Source organism: Ovis canadensis, chromosome 20 (genome assembly GCF_042477335.2).
Source record: "Ovis canadensis isolate MfBH-ARS-UI-01 breed Bighorn chromosome 20, ARS-UI_OviCan_v2, whole genome shotgun sequence".
NCBI classification, from domain to species: Eukaryota; Metazoa; Chordata; class Mammalia; order Artiodactyla; family Bovidae; genus Ovis; species Ovis canadensis.
In genome coordinates, this window is record NC_091264.1 from 31,987,768 (window position 1) to 32,010,274 (window position 22,507).

The window sequence follows — 22,507 nt, forward strand, 5'->3', positions numbered from 1 at the left end:
GGAACAGCAGTTCTTTGGAGAAACAAATCTGTCTCCGAAGCTTACCTGGGTTTATGTTTTGTTAAAGGGAAACTTCTGAATCTGCTTATGGTTTCCAGGCCAAAAAGATGCACTGAACTCAGGTTTCAGCCTAAAAAGCATGTGGAAGACAGTTCAGGATGGCTGACCCTGTACTCATCTGGTGTGAGATGGAGATAATGGTCCTCCATATTAAAGAAAAAAAATCCCTACGGCACAGTGTGGCAAAGTAACTTGTCTGAAACCACAGTAAGGCAAATGGCCCAGGATCAGCCAAAGACCTAACTACTCCAAATCTGTGCCCTTTCCACAAGACGAAGAAGGGAGGCCAGGACAACTTCTAAATTCCTAAATCAGTGAAGAAAAATAGCCTTCATAAACTTAACACAGGGATTCTGCAGCTCTGCACACAAAGAACAGATAAACAAGAATTCTTAGGAAAAAAGACCAGCAACTTTGCATTATTTTTGAGGCATGTGGGAAAATAAGACATCAACGCCTCTACTGAGCCAGGTTACAGTGTCAAGAGAAAATTGGGAGAGATATTAGAGAATCTAAGGACCAAGCTCCCTGTTGCCCAAGAGCACCCTCAGCAAGAACATGAGTATTTTGGGGAGCTCAGTTTCCAGAGGAGCACTGGGAGAGTCAACATAAAAGTATATACAAAGCTGCATAACAGAAAGATGCCAAAACCAGACCTCTGCTGCCTATTCACTACCCATCCAGGAAGCACTGGGGCAGACTATAATGGAACAAAAGTAGCCCTAACAACTGGGGAAAGAAGGTTGGGAGGGGGAGACAGACAACAGGGAAAAGGAAGTTCATTGTTCTAGCTTTCCTATGAAATTCAAATGTGTGTGGTTGCAAAACAAAAAATCCAGAAAGAAACATGAGATTAACACATTTATTCCAAGTAATTAACACAATAAAAATAAAGTTAAACTTGTCCAAGTCAACTCATAAATCTTTAATCTTTTGAACAAATGTACAACCCAAAGCATCACACTATGGAAGAAAAAATGGGAAAGGGAGAGGTAGAGGGAGGAATACATATAAGTGTGGAACAGAGGAGTACAATCCCAAAACAAGCTTCAGACCCTCTACCTCTTCAGAATAGAAAATGGCTGCTAAATAATTTTGCACAAAGTGTCAGTGGATCACAGTACAATGAACAAAGGCCGTTTCAAAACCAAAAGGGACCCAAAAAGCATATCTGCTCCTGGCACCAAGCCATGAATAAGCCTTACCGATTTGTTGTCTTCCAAAAGTGAGCCTGGTAGATTTTCTTCCATGTTTACTGAAGTCATTTTCAAATAGGTTTGTGGATTAGCAGGACCAACTCAAGCAAGGGCAACAGAATGAATGAAGTGTGGGGACTGACATGCCACAAGGAAGTAAACAGTAAACATAAGGGCTACTCACACTGCATTTCAAACAATGTTAAGGCAGGCCCATCCAAATGGAAAGCCTGAGATGAACAATCCTTCCTTCCTCAGTAGTTTTCCATTTCAGCAGGCTTTCTGGTCTTTCTCCCAGAGATCCATCAGCTGCCCAAGAAATTGGGTGGGAATACAACACAGCAATTGGAGAAGTCAGCTCTGTCTCCCTCCTCCCCCAGAAATGGCAGAGTCAAAGCCAAAATACAATCAAAGCACACTAGGTGGTGAGCCAGATAGACATTTGATTTTAATGACAAAGTTGGAGAAAATAAATTGGCAAAAAAAAAAATAATAATAATTAACAGAAAATACTTTTTTTTTTTTTTTACAGATATGTATAGAAATGATGATTGATTTGTCTGGTTTCTTAAGGAAAAAAGGAACGGAGGTAAATTTTTTAGCTTCCATGAACATTTACTCTAAGATGCTGACTGCATCTCTTAAGTGTAGGTTCCAGATGAGATCCAACTAGTCCTGGGTCACCTGGGCACCTGATTTCTAGAAGCCAACAGGATTCATCCACAAGTAGCTCTGAACATGCTTTCTCAGCTGTGAACACTGGATTCTGTGTGGTCCTGGAGGGCATCAACTGCAGCTTCTTGTGCAGCTATTTCCTGAGGGATCATACTGCCTCCGGCTACCTGTTCCCTTGTATGGGGCCCTGAAGCCACAGATTTTACCACATTGAAAGGGTTGTCACTATACTCATCTACTTGAGGAACTGCTACTTCCGTGATGGATGCATTCGGTATTTCTAGCTGCAGTGGTCCCATCTCCAAGGAACTACACTCAGGAGGGTCACCTGGCTCAGAGAGAGGAGAACATATCTTCTCTTTTTGAACTCCAGATGTCCGTGTGACAAAATCAACAAGGTCTGGAAGGCAAGGAGATGGCCCAAGGGCTAAAGGATTAATTGTTTCTGATTCCAATCTGAGTGAATCTTGTTTCTCTAATTTAGATGTTTCTTCTATTTCCTCAGGCATCATTCCTCCTGCTAACAGGTCCAGGGCCTGGTGTGTTCCCTCTAGATTCCCCAAGCCAAGACCAACATTTTCTACAGGAAGTCCAGTTTTTAAAACGTTAGGAGCGATCCTCCCAGTTCTGGGATTAGATGAGTTTTGTTCACCCTCTGCTCCAAAGTTCAGCACCAGGGTTTTGGGAGAATCTAAGGGAAACTCAGAAAAGGATGGTACTGGTTCAAAGCCGGTGAGAGTGGAGGGATTACCTCCTAGAGGCGACGCAGAATTTTCTTCACATACTTTCTGAGATAGGGCAACTGGGGATCTATGTGCTGGGTCTACCCGAGTATTGCAGAAATCAACACCTATATCTCCCAGGCTTCCCAGGGCAGCAAGCTCTTCTACTTTTAAATCTGTAACTTCAAAGTTTTCTAAGGCCTTGCTCTCTATTGTCACTGTTAGTTCTGGATGGACATCTCGAAGCTCCAGAGCTTCTGCTTTTGGTTTCTCTAGGCTCTCCCAGGTTTCTGGCTTCTTGTTCTCATCCCAAACAGTCAATTTATAGGTCATTTTACCCTGCAAGTCTTTTGATCTTTCTCTCTTCAGTTTGAGGCTTCTATACCTAGAAGTTCTAGAAGCTGATTCTGGTGCTGAATTTTCTAGCCACTCCTCACTACCAGTTGGGACTCCTTGCTTCTGTTCATGGTCTTTCAAGCACATATCTGATCTGTCTGGGGACTGAATAAGCAATCCTGGGGCAGAAATTTTCACATCTTGTGGGTTCTGGAGTAAAGACCTAGCTTCTGACGGAAATGAGTCTATTTTTGCCTTTGTGGAAGAGACAGCTTGCGTCTTCAATTCAGGTACTACTTTACCTTGAGTTTTACTTTCTATTATCAATTTCCTGGACTGTTTAGCCTTTTTGTCAGTCCTATGCGAGTTGGGCTGTTCTACTTCTTCCTCCCACATGCATCTGTTCCCACTGTTCAAATTAGAGTCCTCTACGCTATTGGGTCCAACACCGATATCTGTTCCCTCTCTCACTGTCCTTTCAGAGAGTTTCACTCCTCCTTCTTTTAGTTCAGTGCTTGTCTCTACTTCACTTTTCCCACAATCCTTAGATTGGTGGAGCTCCTGGCTTTGTTGCTTACTAGATTCCACAAGGTGGGTTTCTACCAACTTCTGAGATTTCATAGTATGACACTGTGTATCTGACAGCTCAGAGGCTGGCTCCACACCTGGTGGCCCAGGGTCTCCCAGGTCAAGTTCAATTTTCCTCACTGGAGCTACATCCTTATTAGCATCACTCTGGAAGGAACCAGAAGCCCACTTGGCCAAAGTCTCTGTCTTTGGGGTAATAGTTTCATAAGGCCTGTTTTGGCACAACCTTGTCAGAGGCTGCAGGAAGCCATAGCTGCTGCCTCTGTTTTTTGAATCTACACTTTCTACAGCTGACAGTCTTCCTAGGGACACCAGAGGTTTTGAAACAGGCTTTTCAGAGTTGCTGACCAAAGGAGCAGAGACCAAATTTCTACCTGAAGGCAACTCCTCTTGGGATACACTGCTGTTCAAAGTAGAAGTGGAAGAGGTATCTGAATTTTCAGCTCTATTTTCCCCGTTGGCCAATGGACCACCACTCAGCTTAGTCTCAGGGGCTCCTTTTCCACCACTACTGTAGAATATGTCATACAGATCCTTAGCATTGGCTGTGGCTAAGCATGAATTTCGCTTTTCCAATTTTTTGGCTTGTTCACTGAACACACTTGAGAGGGGAGGTGGAGGACGCACCAACACAGAGAATAGGGTCTGGTCCCGGTCACTCTCACTCACCCCAGGAGCCGTCTCATCAGAAGGAATGGCAGTAGGCTGCGCTGAGGCCATGATGGCTACCGGTAACACTGGGTTCAAAATGTTAGCACCCAGGAAGCCAGGGATGACAGTGTGAGATACAGCTGGGTTTGATTTCACTGGAGCCAAAACAGCATTTGCTTGGGCAGGAGAGGGGGCAGCTGGATGAGGTATAACTGGAGGTGGTGGAGGTGGCGGTGGAGGTGGAGGAGGTGGTAGCATTTGTTCAGGTATATGTGATGGCTCATTCTTTTCAGCCAGCACCATTTTTTCCTCTGGAGACCCTTTCAAAATCACCTCTTCCCCTCCAAATGCTTTAGAGATGATGTCGGGAGGCAAGAGGAGATCAGCTGAAGACTCTTTAACCACTGGCAGAGGCTTAGCAGTGGTTCCAGAAGACTTGATGGATAGAAAGGTGTTAAGCGGAGCTGGCTTGCTTACTGTGGCTGAACCTGATTTGCGGAGGACTGTGGATGGGATGGGCAGGTTGGGTCGGATCTTAGTCTGGGTTGAAGTTGTCACTACAGGCATCCAAGGACTAGTATGTGCAACAACAGTTTTCCCAGAGAGTTTGATTTTGATAGGCTTTGTCTTCCCAGGATCAGCTTTGCCATCCTCTTTGTCCTTACCACTTTCCACAATCTCTTCTTTGGGAATACTTGGGATCACTAAACTTTTTTCCTCCTCTTTTTCTGGCTTCTTCCAGCTGAATTTCCCGAAAGAGGAAGATATTGGTGGTTCTTTCTTTATTTCTTCTTTTAACTGGAGTTTGATGCTAGGCCTCTTTCTATTTTCAGCCTTTTCAGGGGAGTTTCCACCCTCAGAAAGCTGGTCCTCTAATTCCTCAGACACCCTGTCGTCCTCCTTTACTTCCTTCATAATCTTTGCCTGTTTTTCTTTCTTCTCTTCCTTCGGTCTCTCACTGAACTTGCGCTTCAGCTCACTCTGCCGCCGCCGTTCTGTCTCTAGAACCACGGCCAAGCCAGCCTGGCGGTCCAGATTCCGTCGCTCCTCATACAATGGGTTTTCAACCACGTATTTCTAGGGAAGAGAAAAGATAAAGGCTCAGTAACTGGGCAAAATATTTTAAGAGAGAAAATTTGGCCCTACCACTATTAGAACTCATTTAATGAAAATTCTGAGTCACCTTCCTCAAGGATAAATGGTCCTCTCAGGTTAGCATTTCTTACTAGGAATGAGAACTTCCTTGTGGTTATACAGAATTTGAAGTGTTAAGGACTTTTTCTTGCTCTGAGCTTGACAACATCAAAAGGATTACTGCAGAAAGTGGGAAAACTCCATAGGCTACTACAAAGACCAACCTTATATTTCTCATTGTGTTGATAACCCTTCACGTGTTGCTCTCCAGAAATTGGATCCCCCAAAAATTCCTCACAGAGCTGGCAGTAATATCCAGTGATGGGAATCAGAAACTCAGAGCCTGCAAGAAGTGGAACAAAGTCAAGAAAGTAAGTCATTTCTACCCAAGATGACAGCAACCAAAGGAAATCCCACTTCCCTTTTGCAGTGAAATGATTAACAGTATAAAGGACTTTACTCACTTTCAAGTCGGAAGGAGCATTTAGAATTCAATGGTATGTTTTTCCAACTTAAAGCCTGAACTCAGGACCTCTATCCCTTCTACATTTTGGGAACACTAACTGGTTAATCCCCTAACTGGTTAATTTAGGAGTTTTCTGTGCCAGACTCATTTCTGTTGCTGATTCTCCTCAAATTCCAACTAGCGCTAAGTATCTTAGGAGAGTTAAAAAGCCCAGCACCATTTGTATGAGAATCTCTCACGTTAGTATTAATTACTTAGGAATTTATCTTTTACAGATATCAAGGATGTAGGAGCACTGACTACTTACAAAAGTAAGAAACTGAGAAGTTTAAAGACAAAGACACTTTCTATTTCTCAACTTAGCCCCTAATAACAACTATTCAAAAATATTTCATAGTTCTTAGAGGAAAAGGCAGTCATTCTGCACCTCTTACTGTTCTTTTTCACCTGGATTTCAAATAAGGTTTTGGTGCATAAGTCAGTGGTAAAGAAAGTCATATTTTAGTCCATGTGCTGTCGAAGTGAGCACAAAGACAGTTTTATTTTTAGAGTGGTATGTGTGTGTTTAACATCTGTTAGATTGTTGGCCATACGGGTAGAGATTGTTCCTGTCTTATAGCTCTCTTTATTTCTTTAGGACCTAGTTGTGCACATGGAATGCAATCTTCCAGCTTTGCTAAAAGTAATGGTTATGTCTCACTCTATGCTGCTTCCTTGCACCTTAGTTCAGGGATACCTCTTCCCTGACTGAATGTAAAGAAACCACAAAAATGGCAGGGAGGAAACTTACCTTTTGCAGGAACAGTTATCTTGTCAGTGCGCTTTACAGCATCTTGCTTGGCTTCATTCTGGGTCTTTGAAGCCCAAGGTCTGTTGTAGGGATCCAGTGTCTATTTGCAAGAGGCAGAGGCGCTCACACACAGCACTAAAATCTCAATGACCCACTTTTCTTTTTCTCCCCAACAACCAGGGGGGACAGAAGCCCCCAGCTGCCCACCCCCACCCACTCTGCCAACTGTTTAAACGGAAATCACCTGTGGAAAAGGTAAACATATGTTAGAGCAAGTACTAGTAATGGATAAAATGAAACAAATAATCAGGTACTCAAGGAATTAAAAGAGGCAGCAGCCTCACTTACACTTGCCATGGTGTTTAGTTACAGGCAGGTCCCCTGGACTGAGCCCTGGGGATGGTGTCTCCTTTGTTGGTACCTCTTGGCTCTTCAGATTGGGGCTCCTGCCCATATGAGAATGTTTCATTTTCCAGCTTTGTAATACAGATGGGGGTATAGGAGTTTGAGGGGAAGGAGGGCAAGAATGGAAATAACAGAGGGCAAGATACCTACCTGTGTGTGCTTCTTATTGTGCATATGGGTGAAGAAGTCAAACATGGTCCCACAGATGGTGTTGCAGTCTTTGCACCAGTGATTGCCAGCATCATAATACTCATAGGCAGCAACAGGCTGATCAGACTGCTTAGCTGGCTGGGGGCTCTCAGCAGGCTTGGGGCTCTTAGTACGGGAATTCTCATTGTTTACCTTTGATTCCTAGAGGGGGAAAATACCTGTACTAAGAAGGAATTCAAGACAATCTAGATCTGTCTTCCCTCAGAAAAAGCAGGTAGCTACCACAATAACGGAAATAGGACTGTATGATCATATTTCCAGTGCCTAAAGCTGCACAAACTGGGAAAAACCCCATGAGAAATCTGTCTGCAAGACTCAAAGATAATTAATTTGACTCCAGTGTCATGTCATTATGAAGAATAAATCATAATGACAATATATTTACTTATATATCCGAAAATATCTAGAAGAATACTCAGGATTATGGAAACACTGGCTGCCTCTGGGGAGAGACGTAGAGAACAAGAGTGGATAGGAATCTTCTATAGTATCACCTTTGGTAGCTGTTAAATGTGTTACCTATACAACTAAATACATTAGTTAAGTTTATCAACCATGATGACAACTAGAAGGGAAGAGGAAATGGAAAAGGTAATTGACAGATTAAGCAAGTGAACAAAAAAATCAAACCAGATGATAGTGAATTCTCTCATCACAGACACATCCAGTACCGAAAACTAGAGAACAAGGCTGGCATAGATAAAAGGGATAGTAATCTATTTAGGATAACTTACAGGAAATCTGGGTAAAATGTTTCTAACTGCCTAAAATGTCACCATTAGAATTTAACATCTTTCAGTTAACATGAATCCTCTTTTAAAATATATCAACTCTCCAACATTAAGTGATCAATAATAAATAATATGAATTCACTTTTCAGCAAGCTGAGAACAAGGTATTCAGGAAATGAGAATTCTGGATAATACTGGGGACTGAGGCACATACAAAATATAATTCTAGAACACAGAGAAGGTGAGTATGAAGGAGGTTCATAGACACGATCAGGGAATGGAGCACCTGGAATATTGGCTGGTGGGGAAAGGAAGACTAAATGGAGAAAGGGAAACAACTGAGATTTCAACGATAACTTTTCCCTTTTACAGTCCTATTCAAGGGTCACTAAAGAGATCATATCCAGCAGGTAAGGGATGGGCATATGCATACACTGCTGGTGAGTGCTAACTGACACCACCTTTCCAGAAGATAATTGAGGAACACATATTACATACCTCAAAATTCTTTATACCTTTGACCAAGCAATTCTATTCCATAATATTTATCCTTAGGAAATTAGGTCAAACCACAGGTGATTTAACTGGTTAGATTTGTTATCCATACAACAATAAAAATAAGGTTGCTAAAATGACATTACAGAAGTCTATTTATTGACATGGAAAGATAGTCATGAAATACTACAAGAGCAGATACTTTCGGACTGTGGTGTTGGAGAAGACGCTTCAGAGTCTCCTGGACTGCAAGCAGATCAAGCCAGTCAATTCTCAAGGAAATCAACCCTAAATATTCATTGAAAGGACTGATGCTGAAGTTCCAATATTCTGGTCACGTAATGCAAAGAGTTGACTCACTGGAAAAAGCCCCGTTGCTGGGAAAGATTGAAGACAAAAGGAGAAGTGGGTGGCAGAGAATGAGATGGTTAGATAGCATCACCAACTCAATGGACATGAATGTGAGCAACTATCACCCACTCACTAACTCTGGGAGACAGTGGAAGACAAAAAAGCCTGGCATGCTGTAGTCCATGGGGTTGCAAAGAGTCAACGTGACTTAGCAACTGAACAACAACAAAATAACAAAATAGATTTGAATAGGACTTCCCTGGTGGTACAGTGGATAAGAATCTGCCTGCCAATGTAGGGAACACCAGTTCAATCTCTGGTCTGGGAAGATTCCACATGCTGTGGAGCAACTAAACCCATGCACTGAGCACTCCAGGATCCGTGAGCCACAACTGCTGAGCCTGTGTGCCCTGGAGACCATGCTCCACAAGAGAAGTCACCATCATGAGAAGCCCATGCATGACAATGAAGAGTAGCCCCCATTTGCCACAACTAGAGAAAACCTGTGCACAACAACAAAGAGCCAGTGCAACCAATTAAAAAAAAAAACACAAATCTATTAAAAGATGTATTTGAATAATCAATACAGACATGTGACTAGGCACAGAATGTCAAATGTCACTTTATCCAAAAGACTTTCCCTAACTACTCCATATTCCTTAGCCTGTTTTTGACTGAACCACCACCACCACCACCAACTACATAGTTCCCTTTTATACTTCCCATATCTAAACACTGTCTGGCACTTTTTTGGAGACCAAGAAGTATTTATTAAATGAATGAACAGAAGAAGGTAATTTGGAATAATACACACCAACTCATTAGTAACAACTGTGTCTAAGTGAATGGAACTGTGGAAATGTGCATGTGTTTATTTTTATGAAATGAGCTATTTAAGAGAAAGAAAATCAAACTAACCATGCATTTTAAAAAGAGACAAAGAAAGAAGAAAGATCAAAGACAGGTAGGAAACAGAGCTTGCAGAGAGAACATTCCTTATTGTTGAAATGAAAATCGAATTGCAACATATTCTTGTTAACTTCAGAGAATATTCTCTCACTCAAGTCAAGATGATAGTTTATCATGGGGTTGGTGCCTAAACGGAACCCCAAAGAATGTATAAGTCAACTACAAGCTCTTCTCCCATCAAAGGCCCTGAACTCAATGGTCCTGGTATAAAACAGTCCTACCTGGTTGAGAAAGAGAACTCTCCCAGGAAGACATAAAAAAATTAGAGCTTGGCTGACAGAGAATACAGAGTATCTTCTTCTCTAACCCCAATATTAACTGACCATTTACTATGTACTAGACATACTGGATGCCATGGGAAAACACAAAAATAAGTTATACTCTGTTATTCTCAAGAAGCTCTCATTTAGTGCAAGAGACAAGCATGAAATCAGGCATCAGTTTAATCATGCTTTCAGTAAGACAGAATGAAATACATTTTAAAAGAACAAAGTAATTTATTGTGGGAATGCTAAAAAAAGGTCTGACTCAATCACAGTGGAATTCAGGAATTCTTCACAGAGGAGGGGAGTATTCAAGTTGGGCCTTAGTGGATGAGTAGGGTTGGGAGAAAGATTATTCCAGGCTAAGAGGATTATTAATGATTTCCTGAGAGCTATCTATTTGCTATGTGGCAGGCACTGAGCTGTGTACTGGGGACTATATTGGGGAATGAGACAGATACGGTCCCTGATCCCCTGAACCTTAAAATCGAATTGGGGAACACATGGAATAATATAATTACAAGGCCATAAATGCTAAGAAGGAAAATGTAGGTATGAGAGTGTGTATGAGGCAAATTTAACAACCTGGGAAATCAAGAAAGGAAGTCAGGGAAATAATTTAAACTGCGATCTGAGGATGAATTTGAGTTAGAACACAGGATAAGAAAAGTAGTAATTAGTAGGAGGAGAGGACACAAAGACATTAAAGATGATGAAACATTTATGGAATGAAAATGCCAGTAATGAAATCACAGAGAGCAAAAGAAAAATAAGATTTGAAATGAGGCTGAAGAGGTAGGCAAAGTAGTATCATAATCACTGGCTGAATGTGGAGAAAAAATTAAGAGAGTAGCAGTATAAGCAAAAGTTGAAGGTGGCTTGAACTTGGATGGCAACAGAGATGATGAGATGAATGCAACTGAGATTTATTCTGGATGGAGAACTGGCAGACTCTGTGATCGCATAAAGCAGTTAGGAAGGGGGAGCACTAAGAATGCATTTCCAGTTGTTGGCATAAAAACTGTTGGGACAGTAATGTCATTCACTGAGACAGGTAATAAATAGCAGAGGAAGAAAGATTAGAGGGAGGCTGGGCACAATCTTAGTTTAATTTAGAATACATTGATTTTAAGGTGTTTGAGACAATCAAGTGGAAATAGTGAGTAGTCTGTTGGACACTCAGACTTGAACCTTATAAGAATCACCTGAGCTAGAATATAAAACTGAAAGTTGTCAATATGGTATTTCAGCATAGGACTGAATGAAATGACCTAAGGAAAAAGCAGAATTCTGGAGACCTGAGCTAGAACTGAGTCTTAAAGAACTAAAATATTCAAAGATCAGGAAATTAAGCAGAGCAGCTAACATACAAGAAGGAAAAGAAATGTGATGGGACCCAAAGGAAGAAAACAGTTTTTCAGAGACAGTGGTTCCTTGTATCAAATACTGATTTAAGAACTGAAATTTGAGGCTCTTCAACATGGTGGTGACCTTGTTGCTAAACATGAACCAAAACGGCATTTCAAGTTGTGAGAAGACTAGAAACTGGACTGAAGTGAGTTAAGGTATAAATGCTAGATCCAGAACATGGAGGGCCCAGAATTCTACTTTGGAGGCAATGGGGAACTGCTAAAATTCTGAAGGACAGTACCCTGATCTAAACTATGTTTTACAAAAATAACTAGCAAGAGTAAGAACAGATTGGAAAAGGAAGCTAAGAAAATGGTTAGTTAGAAGACTGCTTTAGGAGTCCATGGAAATAAAAAATACAATAGAAATGGAAAAGTTGAGTTGTTACCTTGCTATTGGAAGAGGAGTTTGAGGATGACGACACTTTTTCTGGGCTCTTGGATTTTTCTGCTTTCCCAGTCTTCTCTGTAGGCTCCCTACTGTCACTTGAAGACTTCTGAGATTTATCAGAAATGTTAATTCCCAAGATCTGAGCCACTTTGTCCAGTTCAGACTGCTTTTTTTCTGCCTCTTCTGCCTCTTGTCGAAGTTCTGCAATGTCCTTCATAATATTATCCTGAAGCCGACTCACCTCTACTAGGAGTGGATCTTTGTGACCATCCTTCTCCCTTCGTTTCTTACGCAGCATTTCCCCTGAGTAGTCAAATGTCAACAGAAAGAAACACAGGAAAGTTAACAAGTCATTTTTCAGTCATAAATACTAATTCTTAAGACTTTATGCTCACAAAATCTCTCTCCATGAAACATCTAAAAGCAGGTGAGACTTGCCCTCCACATGGGCCAGCTCCTATGAAAGTAAAGATTGAGTGATTACATTATCTCTTAGGTAGGGGTTATTAGCTAAAGATCTATGGACAGGTTTCAAAGAGAGACTCCATGTATCCCTAAAAGGGTATATACAAGTTTATGTGCATGTGTCCTCCAAAAAGGTTAATGTATGCTGTAACTGTAACTGTAATACATGAATTCTATAGCTGTCCTCTTCAGAGAACCAAATAATTATTCACATATTTGACTTTATCTGATTTAAGGACCCTTCACCAACACATCCACTGAGTTTTAGATTTTGCCTTAACTTCACCTGATGTTATTTATTTCAAACTTCATAGTCTCATGAATTAATCCTCACAGGATTAATAACTAAGCTTCTCATCCCTAAAAAGTCCAAAGCCAAACAAGAAATTACATCTTCTCCCACTCTCTGCTCTTCTGTTATCACCAAGCTGTAATATTTTATGTTCTTTCCTTAGTGTATATGTGAAATCCTAAAAGCACTGGTGAAGGTGTACTCAACAGAGACATAACGGAACATCTTTCTGTTGTGGGTGTACACATCTTTTTGTGTACACCCACAAATCAAAATATGATAGGGATACATCAAAAGGACAGAAGACATGTATAAACCTATGGCTGATTTGTGTTGATGTATGGCAGAAACCAATACAACACTGTAAAGCAATTATCATCCGATTAAAAATAACTTTAAAAAAAGGGACACAGGAGCCAACTTTAAAGGGGCTCTCATTGGCCAAATTTGGGGCAATTTGAGCATAAAGATAAATAATAATAGTAAAATATTATATAAATGGATAAATGGGGGAGGAGGAGTGGGTAGAAAGCTCCTCCTCATAGTAGCTGCTGCTGCTAAGTCGCTTCAGTCATGTCTGACTCTGTGCGACCTCATAGACGCCCACCAAGCTCCCCTGTCCCTGGGATTCTCCAGGCAAGAACACTGGAGTGGGTTGCCATTTCCTTCTCCAATGCAGGGAAGTGAAAAGTGAAAGTGAAGTCGCTCAGTCGTATCGACTCTTAGCAATCCCATGGGCTGTAGCCTACCAGGCTCCTCCACGCATGGGATTTTCCAGGCAAGAGTACTGGACTGGGGTGTAGAAAGCTAACCAATTAAGGTAAATGGAATGATGAAATTAGAAAATTACTGTGTAACAATCGATAACTGATTTGGACAAGAAATCATCAATGAATACTAAAACTAGTGGGCCAAAGTCTGAGGAGCACCTGAGTATTTACACAGTCTCAAAGTATTCCCCCCATAAGATACTTATTAATTGAAAAGGGTAAAATAGTAACCTTACAGTGGAGAAACTTGGCAGACATCATCTTAACCAAATGATCAAAGCTGACATCACCAGTATGGGACAAATCAACACCTGGTATGAACTTAGCATCATTTCTGTGATGTTCCTGTGCTAAAATGCACAACATGAATTTAATCATAAGGAAACATCAGACAAATCAAAATTAGAGGACATTCTACAAAACGTGATCTCCTCTCAAGATTTGGGAACTGTTACAGATTAAAGGAGACTAAAAGAACATGACAACTGAATGCAATGCATAATCTTTAATTTTCTTTTGCTTCAGGACATCATTGGAACAATTGAAAAAATATGAGTAAGATCTGTAGACTAGTATTTTACTGTTAATTTTCTAATTTGGTAAGTGTACTATGGTTATACAAGTGAATTCTTGTAGTCAGAAGACACACACTTGGGACCTTTCTGGCAGTCCAGGAGTTAGAACTCCCCACTTCCATTGCAGGAGACACAGTTGGGGAACTAAGACCCCAATCCCTGGTTGGGGGACTAAGACCCCACACGCTGCATAGGGCAGCCAAAAAATTTTTAAATATTTTAAAAAAGAAGAAGATACACATTTAAGTCTTTAGGACTAAAGGAGTACCGTTCTACAACTTACTCTTAAATAGTTCAGGAAAAATTACACCCACACCCACACCCACAATTGAGAGAGAAAAACAAATATAGCAAATATGGTAAAATGCTAATAAGCATGGAAAACACCTGGGAATTCTTTACACTACTAATGCAGCTTTTCTATAAGTCTAATTATATCAAAAATTTTTTGAAAGTGAAGCTTCAATGTCAATGAACCTGTTTGAGAGTCCCCAAAGCTCTTCATTTGGATCTCTTACTAAAGTTACAACAAAAGGGCAGACTAGGAGTGTCTGATACCTTGCTGTTTATGAAGCCGCTCCAACTCAGTTCTAAGATAGTACATCTTCTTCTGGCGAGCTTCACGGTCACTTTTCAGCTTTTCCCTCTCTTCAATAACCTGCAAAATAAAAAATGGTAGCAGACCCTTTAGCCTACAACATCCCCCCTTTTCCATTGTTCTTTTCCAGAAACCCTCACACTAGATAATATCTGAACGCAAGAATACAAACATCTGCACGCAGAGGCTCTGACTTTATAACGAAGATATTTCATTCCAATTCAAGTTCCAGAATAGAATTATCCTTTCCAGAACTCTATTGATTGGAAACTAGTATTTTTGTAGAAGCACTACACTATTAGATAGTAGTTCTGAGTCCAAAAGGAACCATCAAGAAGGGAACAAATATGTGTTGTGGATGAAGCGTTGTGTTAGTTTCGTTATACGTATCATCTTACTTAATCATGATATTATCTGTTTCATAGTAAGAAAACTGAGGTTGCAAAAGACTAAGTAACATACCAAAGATCATATAGTAAGATGATTTAAACTCCAGGTATATATGCCCTAAAGCCTCTGATCTTTCAACTATACTACTATCACCTAATAGGAAAAACAAATATGGCTTGTCCATAAGGAACTCAAGTGAAAACCCTGTGTACTGTTAGCCCTGACTTTAGTAATAGGTTCTTAAAGTTAAAGGAAAGGAAAAGCGCTAATCTTCAGAGTATCTCTGCAGTCTTAGGTTTTGTCGTATGGAAGTTCTTCTCCTCTTTCCCAAAAGACTTCAAAAACACAAAAAAATACAAAACACTCAAGTACAATGGAAAATTAAGAGGTGTTTTTTGTCTTCTCAAGGATTAGCTAAATTTCTTTTAAACTGGAAAAAAATCAGATTAGCCTTCCAATTTCACCTTTTCTATTTTTCTCCTCAGGTCTTATTTTATTAGCAAACCAAATTAACACATATTATAATTTTATGGTCCTTAGGTCACTGTGTTTAACAAAGTGAGTTGTTAGCTATCAAGTACCTTTAAAATCAACAGTATATATTAATTTTTCTATTCAAAATTCTATTCTGCATTTCTCATCTCTATGTAATTTTTACCTACTGCTTTAAAACACCTAAATTATTATATCTTTACCCCAGCCACTGCTTGCTTTCTATAGTCAAGGAACCCAATGAATGATGACAGTATAAAAACTACTTTAAAAAAGTGTCATAAAATATATTATTATTCCTGGACTCTAAGTTAAACCAGAACAAACAAAGCTTATTTCTTGGTTTAGTTACCAAGAAACAACTAGTCAATAGTTTTTAAACCCCATAATCACTACAGGAAAAAGATCCAAAACTCACTGGGATAAAACACAGATTTCTTGATTTCTATGGAAATCAGGAAAGGAACCCAATTTTGGTTCCTCACTCTCTGATGAGTCATACTGAAGACTTCAAGGCTCCCAGCTCTACCCATAGTGTCCTAAGGCTGGTAATTGAGATAAGAGAAATAAACTTAGGAAAAAGAAGTTTAGCAATCGCAGTGGGACCTAGGGCCAGACTTTAGGTCAAATGAGAAAACAATCAAAGAAAAAATTATGGTAGTAATAGCAGTCTCTAAAGATTGCCTTGGACCTTGCAAATTTTTAGCTCCCTCTAAAAGACAAATACAAGTTTACGTTAAAGTAGAAGATGCAGGCACAGGAGGCCCAAAGCTAACACTCACCTTCTGTTTCTGGGAAGCACGGTTCTTCTCATCAGAAATCTTCTCTGGATTATATCTTATGAGTGATGGGATGGACACATGGACAGGCACTTGGGAAGTAGGAAGTGAGCCCAGCACTGACTCCTCATGCTTGGGCTCATCAGGAGTCACAGTGGGGATCACACGGAGGTTGGGACGGCTACGGGTAGCTTGTTTGCTAACTGGCACTGTCCTGTGTGAGTCTGGCAGAGGGTGATTTGAAGGTTGGGAGGCAGGGTACATGGGCCACCTTGAGGCTGCATATGCCATGTAGTGCCTATAGGCATCAAAGGAAGCAGGGGGAATGGCAGGTCCCTGGTAGTTTGGAGGTATCCGAGCTGCAGCAAACTGAGAGGCCCTTGGCACATGGAACTGAGATAAAGAAGCAGGGTGTGGAAGTCTAACTGGGGCAGATGGGGCTGATGGCAACATGCACCTGACTGCAACAGATGACTGAAACCCACTGCCAACCACCTCAGGTCCTGCAATATGACCCATTGGATGGTCAGACTTTAAGAACGGGGGGCTGTTTTTTGTGAGCAAGTAAGGATCCACAGGGGAGACCTGCTGTGGATGGGACCCTTCTGGGGAGTGGGTATTGCTATGGTGCACCTCCCCGCTCTCCAGTCTGTGAGGATCTGCAGAGCGCCGATCAGCTGAGAATCGGCGGTCAACGGAGGAACAGCGGTCTGCAGAAAAGTGCCGGTCAGCAGAGGAACGGCGGTCAGCAGAGGAACCTGACGGCTTTTTGCCATGAAGTCGTTCCTGTGTGCGTGCAGCCAGTTTACTAATCTCGGCTACCCCAATATCCAGCCCTATGGTCTTGAGCAAGTCATGAATCTTGGCATATTCTGGATTGGTCTCTTCCATTGATTCTAGCTTTACAGTTGGAGCTGAAGAGGGTAGGGGGCTTGCCTTCTGCCTCATAACTTCACTTTCAGAGCTCCCAAGGGGCTTTGGTGGAGATTCTGCTTTTAAATCCTCTTCTTCATCCCCATAGAGAAACTTCTCTTCATCCTCAATGTCAGGAAAGCTAAGTCGCCTTTTTTCCTGCGTACCGGTAGAATCTGCTAACATGCTCAGAATGCAGGAGAAACCACTGCCATCCTGGCTAGCTCTCTCGTGAGGAAGCAAGAAGTCTGTGTGTCGCTCTGGTCCCTCAGCCTTCATATCCAATTTTTCCTTGTGGCACAGAAAACTTCCAAACTTCTCTCTGAGGGGACTGTTGTCTTTGGGTATCCCAGGGAGGGGGCCCCATTGGTAGAGGTTGCCCTGAGATTCCTTCAGGGTAGTCTCTACCATAGTTCCCTTGTTTTCAACCTCTGAGGCAAAAGCAGCAATAGCACCACTTAGTGGAAGAGATGAGTGTCCAGAGTAAAGAGGGTGATCCTGGCTGGAGCTGGTACTGCTGGGAAAACTTTCAAGCTGCAAAAATAAACATAACTAAATTAGCCTCTCCACATAGAATCTCAGAAAACTAGTAACTGAGATTAAAATAAATACTTTGTTGTTCTTGAATTAACAGGGCAAAGATACATGTGGATGAAAGGGAGGTCCTTAGCCAGGTTCAATATATGGTTTCCCATTTCTCCAGATGGTTCTGCTGTAGCAAACGGAAATAGAAAAGAAGGCAGATTGAATCTTAACTTTTGCCCATTTGTTATAGTCTTTAACAAGGAATTTGAATTCAAAAGGACTTTAAGAGATGCCCTAGCTTACTTACTTTCTCTTTTTATGAATCTTCAAAAGAAAAAAACATACAAGCACAGCTACTCTGACTGAAGTACAGTCAGGAAACTCTGATCCCTAACTGATCAGCCTTCCCTTACTTAGCTCCTAAGAGAACAAGTAAAAACAAGCGCTCATGCCTGACCATCTTTCCGTTAAAGTGAGGAAAAAATATCAAGGTCCAGAACGGTTAGGTGACTTGTCTAAAAATCACATAGCAAGTTGGTGATAGAGATGGATCCAGAATTAGAATTACCTGATTTCTGGTCTAGTGTCCTACCACTCATACATTTTTTCTTCTCTTTAAAGAGACATGAGGAAAATTCAATCAGCTCCTCCCTTTGCTTTTCAAGCTTCATTTCCAAGAAACCCATATTCAAAGATCCTACAGGACTGGCCAATTTAGAGGGAAAAAACCCTTTATATAATAAATACTCTCCAAAACGTCTGTCTAGAAAGCCTGTGTGCTTAGTCACTCAGTCATGTCTGACTCTTTGCAACCCTATGGACTATAGCCTGCCAGGCTCCTCGGTCCATGGGATTCTCCAGAATACTGGAGTGGGGTTTGCATTCCCTTCTCGAGGGTATCTTCATGACCCAGGGATTACACTCAGGTCTCCTGCATTGCAGACAGATTCTTCCATGGTCTGCGCCACCAGGAAAGCCCCTTAGGAAGCCTAATACATAACAATAGAAGCCCCCTATTACTGCATCATGAGGCCTACAATTTCCTTTGAGAGTCCTGAAAGGTACAGCTCATAAGCATAACAATGTTGCACCAACATATATTCCAAAGATACCTGAGGGACACAGCCCCCAGGAAAGTAAGCAGGCTTTAAAATATTGAGAGAAACAAGCAAGACACCCTAGAAGAAACGCAGCATAGACCTGCAAGGAAGGCTCCATGTCCACCTCAATCCGCTTTTTCAGAATTGACTTCTTGGGCATCACAGATACTTCCTCAGGCCGATGTAAAGAATATCCTGGCTCCGATGCTGTAAGGACACCTGACAATCCAGGGATGGGACAACCAGTGCCGCCACTATCAACTCCCACCAGCTCCTGACTCAAGCTCCTACTTCGTTCCTCCTCTTCCTCTCGTTTTCGCCGGGCGAGGTCCAGCTCTCGAAACTCAGGGTCTAAAAACCTAGGGCTTGGGCTCCGTCTACGCGGTCGATAGTTGCGAGTCCCTGATGTAAAACTCGGGTGATCACTTCCCATGTTGTGTATCTTCTCTGTGTCATCATAGCGGGGCCGTTTGGCCTCCCGGCTACTTTCCTCAGGTCGTATAGAGTAGGAGCCTTTGAGTTTGTCTCTATTCCGTTCTGTTCCCCGCAACAGCTCATCATGACAACTGATATGAGGGCTATAATCAGATCGATGCAGGAAAGTTTCTCTTGCTCGGTAGTCCTCATCAAGTTGTCCCAAGAAGGGACTGAGAGGTGCCTCCTCCCGGGAAATATATCGTTCAAGACCTCGAGAGCATTGGGAGCTTCGAGTGAAGACAGAATCATCAGTCAGGTCATCCCTGAGGAAAGAGACAAGCATCACTGAATATAATGGACTTGGAAAGAGCAAGACCAGACAAGGCTAAGAGACTGACATATGGCAAGGGGGCTGTAGAATGCTTAGAACAAAAGACAGTAATCATGAGGTCAGAACAAATCTATGTATATACATGCAACACTTCTCCCTTTTCCCAGAGCACAAGCAGCTGCAGCCTCTAACCAATGGACGAGACTGCTAATCTATCTGGACAGAATTCTTTCTTTAATTAGACTTTGGGGATGCAGAGTCTCATGCAAAGGTCTTGGAGATGTGAAAATACCACTACCAGACTACAAAGAGTCCTGGGTCACATAACTTCACACTAGCTCTTTGCTACTAAAACTGTGGTCTGAATAAGCAACATCAGTATTTCCCAGACACTTTTTTCAGAAATGCAGATTCTCAGGTACCACCCTGCATGCCAGGTACAGCCAAAAAATTTTTTAAGGTGTAAAACAAAAACTGTAAAAACAAAATTTGAGTTAGAGCAGGCCAACTTTACCTGTTTATATTGTTAAATTCTACAGAGTATTTCATTTGGGAAAAAAAAGTTTCACTGTGGGAAAAAAAATTTTTTTTAACCACTGATCTATCCAATTGGCATGATTTTCTTGTAAGTTTTAGAAGGGTCTGCAATTGCTTCGTTTCACTGGATCATATATTAAAAACCATAAAACTCCCTCACAGTCTGTTTTGTTATACTCTTTCCTGCCTTGCCTGAATATCCATAAGCATTTTGTTAATCTTGAGTCCAGAAAAAAAAGTATGTGACAGTTATCTCACTTTATATTTCTATTACAGTGAGATAGGTTTATTATAGAAACAAAAAGGTCTTAGACTTTTAAGGCATGAAGGTAAAAATACAGGATGGAACATCTGTCCTTTCAGCTCAGATCTCTATATCACACACAGTATCCTAATCTTCTGGGGCATTATGGTCACAGAGCTTCTGTTTTTGCCGTTTAGTTGCTAAGTCCTGTCCAATTCTTTGGGACTCCATGGACTACAGCCCTGTCAGACTCCTCTGTCCATGGAATTCTCCAGGCAAGAATACTGAAGTGGGTTGCTTTATCCTTCCCTGGGGGATCCGTCTGACCCAGGGATCAAATCTGCATCTACTGCATTGGCAGGTGGATTCTTTACCGCTGAGCCACTGGGTAAGCCCCAGGGAGCTTCTACTGCCCCCTAAAACTTTCTGATTTATATCACAGAAACAAAGATCCCCTAGCACTTTAAGCTTTTCTGGTGGCTCAGTGGTAAAGAATCCACCTGCAATGCAGGAGACTTGGGTTGGATCCCTAGGTAGAGGAGACTTGGGTTGGATTCCTAGGTTGGGAAGATCACCTGGAGAAGGAAATAGCAACCCTCTCCAGTGTTCCTGTCTGGGAAATCCCATGGCAGAGGAGACTGACAGGCTGCAGTCCATGGGGTCACAAAGAGTTGGACACAACTGAACAACTAAACAAGAACGAAGTACTTTAAGCATACAACTTAGAAAAACTTACACGTCACTCACATTTCAGAGTGAATTACTATCCACAGGATGGTAATTATTCCTGTCTTCTACAGTTTCTAGGAGCTATTTCTGTTTTTGTAAGTTTCGAAAAACGACTTGTTTTTTTTTTAATAATAGTTGTTTTCCTATTTCTGGGACAAAAGTTAGTAGAACATCAAAGAGCTGCTTTGTCTCATTCACTAGCACAGCCCCTTTTCAGTTTCAGACTGAGGTTACAGCTATAAGTAACTTTATGAAAGACTATAAAGGATAAATTTTATTACCTCTTCTATAAGAATGTCATCTATGGGAATCAAGGTTACTGTTACTCACCTCCTCCCCAAGAATTTAGGGAAAATTGTGGTCTCAATGTACTATGAAATAATAGGAAAGAATGAGAATGACCAAAGATGATCTCTGAAATCAAACATAAATAGAGTAAAATATTTTATTTTGCAGGTCTGCCAGCCATGAACACATCTTTTTTCAGGGAGGAATGTCCATGAGTTGAGTCACTCCACTGCCAAAACACCATCTATATACATAGTCTCTGATCACGTTAGCATAGGGGAAAATTACAGGCTGTATGGCTAGTAGGCAAGTTCATCCATTGCTCCTACATTCAGCTTTCTCCACCAAGAGACATACTAGCCTCAAATCTCATCCAACATTAAACATCCAGAAGCTAGAAATAATGAAATGGATCTCAGAAAGACTCAATCCAAACCTGCAGTCTCCTGCAAAAGGAGGCAAAAACAATAAAAGAAGGAATAGAAACAGTTAAAAGAATGCGCTAATGTGTAAATACAGGAAGAAATCAGGTTGCCTGTTAGAAGCTCATGTCCTCCTTCCCTAGTTTTCCCAAAGGATGAGAGAGAAACTGACTGCAATAAAAGTGAGTCCTAAAAAGAGTGCCAGCTCCTGTAGCTCAGAATAGTTCAGTGACAAACTCTCTCTGAAAGCTTTGGTCAAGTCCAACTCTTTTCTTAAAAAATTGACTGAATGATGTAGGTGATGGGTACCTGGAAGCTCACTGAACTATTCTACTTTTCCTGTGTTTACAAATTCCCTTAAGCAAGTTAAAAAAAACAACACGTGTTCACAAAAGTTTGTACACCAATATTCATAGCAGCATTATTCATAACAGCCAAAAAGCAGAAACAACTAAAATGGTATCCATCCACTCAACACTGGTAACAGATAAACAAAATACATACAATGAAATTATTATCAGCAATTTTAAAAAAATGAAGCAGTGTTACATGTAAAAACACAAATGAATCTTGAAAACATTATGTTACGTGAAAGAAGCCAGTCACAAAAGACCACACATTGTATGATACTATTTATATGAAATGGCCAGAATAAATACAGAAGAAGGTTAATGATAGGCTGGGGGGTGGGTAGATGAGACTAAGGATAAGGCAAAAAGAAAAATTCTAAAATTGATCACAGTGGTATATGTACAACTCTATGAATATACTAAAAATCACTGAACTGTACACTCCAAAT

The 22,507-nt window shown here is 41.2% G+C and overlaps 1 protein-coding gene across 1 annotated transcript in view; it reads right to left on the reverse strand.

The window, feature by feature from the left end:
* Window positions 1-961: 961 nt before the first annotated feature.
* Window positions 962-22,507, reverse strand: part of ZNF318 (zinc finger protein 318) — a 28,129-nt gene continuing 6,583 nt past the window's right edge. Inside the window, exons 3-10 of the mRNA XM_069564534.1 lie at window positions 18,841-19,480; window positions 16,207-17,649; window positions 14,503-14,602; window positions 11,841-12,145; window positions 7,174-7,374; window positions 6,619-6,718; window positions 5,587-5,705; window positions 962-5,305 (exon numbers count right to left, since the gene is read on the reverse strand). Of these exons, the coding sequence (XP_069420635.1) occupies window positions 2,003-5,305; window positions 5,587-5,705; window positions 6,619-6,718; window positions 7,174-7,374; window positions 11,841-12,145; window positions 14,503-14,602; window positions 16,207-17,649; window positions 18,841-19,480 (6,211 nt within the window). The 3' untranslated portion in view covers window positions 962-2,002. The remainder of the gene's footprint in view (window positions 5,306-5,586; window positions 5,706-6,618; window positions 6,719-7,173; window positions 7,375-11,840; window positions 12,146-14,502; window positions 14,603-16,206; window positions 17,650-18,840; window positions 19,481-22,507) is intronic.